The 4,040-nt window shown below is 34.4% G+C and overlaps 1 protein-coding gene across 1 annotated transcript; it reads left to right on the forward strand.

Moving 5' to 3' along the window:
* The first annotated feature begins 207 nt into the window (after positions 1–207).
* Positions 208–1,570, forward strand: LOC107867673 (vacuolar iron transporter homolog 3). The gene has a single exon (XM_016714011.2). The coding sequence runs from the start codon at positions 515–517 to the stop codon at positions 1,199–1,201; it is 687 nt and encodes a 228-aa protein (XP_016569497.1). The 5' UTR covers positions 208–514; the 3' UTR covers positions 1,202–1,570.
* The last annotated feature ends 2,470 nt before the right edge of the window (positions 1,571–4,040 follow it).

Raw genomic sequence — 4,040 nt, forward strand, 5'->3', positions numbered from 1 at the left:
AAGGACACCATTTTAACTATTTCCTTGAAAGGACTTTCTTTCGGGGAAAAAGAAAAAGTAATAAAAAAAGACAAGCAAACTCTTCTTTAAATAAAGTTACATGCAAAACTAAAGTTTATGTTTTTGTTTTATAGCAACAATTAAACTCGTATGCACCTCAATAATTTACTCCAAAAAAGAAGAATCCAATCCTTGCAAGACTCCATCATCATTTTACCAATGAAAAAAAAAGAAAAAGAAATTAAAAAGAGAGTTTAATATTCTGAAGGTACAACGAAATTGATGTATTCACGAAATCTTTTTTTATATGTTAGTGCTCATGCAAGTCCCCACATTTTCCTCCACTACTACAATAAAAATTTTCTTTCTATAAATACCTAGCATTATTGGCGTGTGTCAAACACATTCATCTACTACTACTACTTTCTTCCACTCCTTCTTGCCTACTTAAATTAGTTATTTCCAAGTCATTTTTATCCTCAGCCAAAAAAAAAAAAAAAGAAGAATAAACACTATGGCATCAAACCAAACAAGCACTCAAGAATCGAAGTTCACTCTCCCTATGAATCACGACTTGGAGCAACAACAAGTAAACTTAGATGAACAAGAAGAAACAGAATTTGACTACTCGAAACGTTCCCAATGGCTCCGAGCAGCTGTGCTCGGAGCCAATGATGGGTTGGTATCAACCGCATCATTAATGATGGGAATTGGTGCTGTGAAAAAGGACATTAAGGTCATGATCCTGACTGGATTCGCCGGCCTAGTCGCCGGCGCATGTTCCATGGCCATAGGAGAATTCGTCTCCGTTTATTCTCAACTTGACATAGAAGTGGCTCAAATGAAGAGAGTAAAAAGAAGAAACAATGCTAATAAAGTCCAAGGAGGAAAGGAAGACGAGGACGAGAAAGAGAGCTTGCCAAAACCAACACATGCAGCAGCAGCCTCAGCACTAGCATTTTCGGTTGGTGCAATAGTGCCATTGTTGGCTGCATCTTTTATTAGAGATTATCAAGTGAGAATTGGAGCTGTTGTTGCAGCTGTCACCTTAGCTTTGATGGTGTTCGGATGGTTAGGTGCTGTTTTAGGAAAAGCACCAGCACTCAAGTCTTCAGCTAGGGTTTTGTTTGGAGGTTGGTTGGCCATGGCTATAACTTATGGCTTAACAAAATTGATTGGTTCAAGTGGCCATGGTCTTTAAATCTATCACTACAAAAAGAACTGGAATTAGCCGCAAACTTCAAAGCTAATAGAATTTTTTGATAATTCGTCGCTAAATAGGTTTAACGACGAATTTTGGTGTTTAGCGACAGAATTTATTTCTTGCTAATTCCTTTTCTTTTCAGTAGTGTATACTACTATAGTTGCGGCATAATGATATGCCGGTACTATTTATTTTACTCTTTTCTTTTTTTAATTTCTTCTTTGTGTTATTGATATTACTATGGCTAGGATACAATTATGGTCTCTGTGTATTCTAAATATTTGTGTCATGCTTCGAATAACCGTATGCATGCATTATTGTATTTGTATACCATAATACTAATATATTTCCAAACCCTTTTATTAACATCTTTGTTTAGTTACTTTTTTTTTGTGATATTATGAGGTTAATTAATTAGTTCTGTAAGAACTTGATATTCATATATATATAGAAGTAGAGTCTATTTAATCTTTTTATGTATAATGACGTGTTCCAACCCGTTCTTGAAATTTTACCACTTTGTATTATTACTTTGGAGAAAAAGGGTAATTTCATGAATGTGTCCTCAATTTTTATTTTGTTGTAACAAAGTCACTATAAATTATTTTTTACAATTTAAAATCATTCAATTGTGTCTAAGTATCACAAAACGTCACTAAATTATTATAGTATCTGCTTTTACAAAAAAGAAAATCATTTGACTTCACTTAAGTATCACAACAAATCACAGAACAATTATTTTGTAACGAGAAATATCACTTGCATAAAATGTATCTTTTATTTCCTCCCAATGACTTTTTGTGATGCTTAAACAAAATTGAGCGACTATATTATTAAAAAAAATAGCTTAGTGACTTGAAAAAATTGAAGGAAAGGTGTCTTTTAAGTCTTAAATGAAGGATTGGTAACATTGACCAACTTAAAGGGTCAAACATCATTAGGAAACTTGATTAAGTTAATTATGGACTTGATTAATATTTTCAAAACTTTCTAATCTTTTAAAAAATATAAATCAACCCACACCCTTCTTCAATCCAAATCAACCAATCTCTCTCCTCTCTCTCTCGACAACTTCTCTCAACTCTCTCCCAACCAACAAAAAATTCTCCTTTCAATCCCCGACGACTTCAACCTCCAGCAAAAAATAGTCGGGCGAGTTCCCTATTGACTTTCAATCGTCAATCGATGTGAAGACTTATCCGGCGACAACAACTTCGAGTTCTTCGTCGTCCCATTTCTTTTTTCACAGGTAAAAAATTATGAAGAAACAGAGGAACTTGAGCCAACTTCTCCTCTAGTATTGAAATGTGGACTGAATAAAACCCTAATTTCTGAAATTTCTTTCTTCTTGTTGTCGTATTGTTGGTTCAGATTTATTGGTGATTTTTGTTCAAAGTTGATGTTCTTAGTGGAGACCCCTTCTTAGTGTGTGTGTATGATGTGTTGGTGTTGCTAGGTTGATTTGTTGTTTGTATTGACAAAAATGGTGTTGCAACAGATGAAACATCTGATGCAACATATGAAGTTATATGATGCAACAGATGAAAATATCTGATGCACCAGATTAAAATCTGATGCAACTATGAAAATCTAATGCAACAGATGAACAATCTAACAGATCATTCATCTGTTGTGATAGACGACTCTTCTATTTGGAAGAAATCTAAACAATATTGATCCAACAGATAACTCATTTTGCAACAGATAAGTGATATGTTTCAACAGATCAGTGATCTGTTTTTATTTTTTCCAATGGTTTACTCATTCGTTGCAACAAGCCAGTTATATGTTGCAACAGATAACACACCTGGTGCAACAGATTAGTGATCTATTTTTATGGTTTCCAACGAATTACTCATCCATTGCAACAGGTTGGTTATATATTGCAATAGATAACTACCTAGTGCAACATATTAGTGATCTGTTTTTATTATTTCCAACGGTTTGCTCATTCGTTGCAACAGGTCAATTATATGTTGCAACAGATAACATACCTGGTGCAACAGATGTGTGATCTGTTTTTACTATTTCCTATGGATTACTCATCCTTGCAACAGGTTGATTATATGTTGCAACAGATAAACTACTTGGTGAAACAAATTAGAGATCTGTTTTTACTATTTCCAACGATTTCTCATCCGTTGTAATAGATCGATTATATATTGCAACAGATAACATACTCGGTGCAACAGATGTTTAGTCTATTGGAAATGTTATTTTACCTTACCATTATGCATGTTAGATTTACTGTTATCCCTTTTTAATGATGCATTAATCAATTATAATCTATTTTATGTTCATGTTAATTTAAGATAATATGGCTCCCAAAAGAAAAGAGACCGAATCAAGTCCAAGTAAAGGAACAAGTGCAGCAGCTTAGCTATCCACCACTCTATAAGCTTGCTTTACAAACGTTATCTCAATCAGGAGCAGAAGATAATGAACACGGGGAGGAGTAATGTCTTAAAAGAGATGATCCAAATGCTAATAGCCCTTCCGTTGAAGAGTTGGTCAAAATCTTCAGCATTGATCGTTATCCTATGAGAATGCAGTGCGATGGTGCCACAGATTTAACGAGTGATTTCGTGGTTAAGTTAGCCATGGGAAAATCTTTCGATGCCTTCAGAAAAATACTTTGAGAACAAAAATTGGATGCTTATTTCAGGGAAAGCTGCTTTGGGCAATATCTTGATTTGTCGGAGGACAACAATGCTCGTTTCCAGATGAAAATGGTATACGATCTTCTCAAGCGTAGGTTTATGTATGAAAAAAAAGACAAGATGGATGAAGTGTGGATAAATTACTATGGCATGCCTGTTTATGTTGGTTGGAAGGA

The sequence above is a fragment of the Capsicum annuum genome, chromosome 4 (assembly GCF_002878395.1).
Source record: "Capsicum annuum cultivar UCD-10X-F1 chromosome 4, UCD10Xv1.1, whole genome shotgun sequence".
Lineage (NCBI taxonomy): Eukaryota > Viridiplantae > Streptophyta > Magnoliopsida > Solanales > Solanaceae > Capsicum > Capsicum annuum.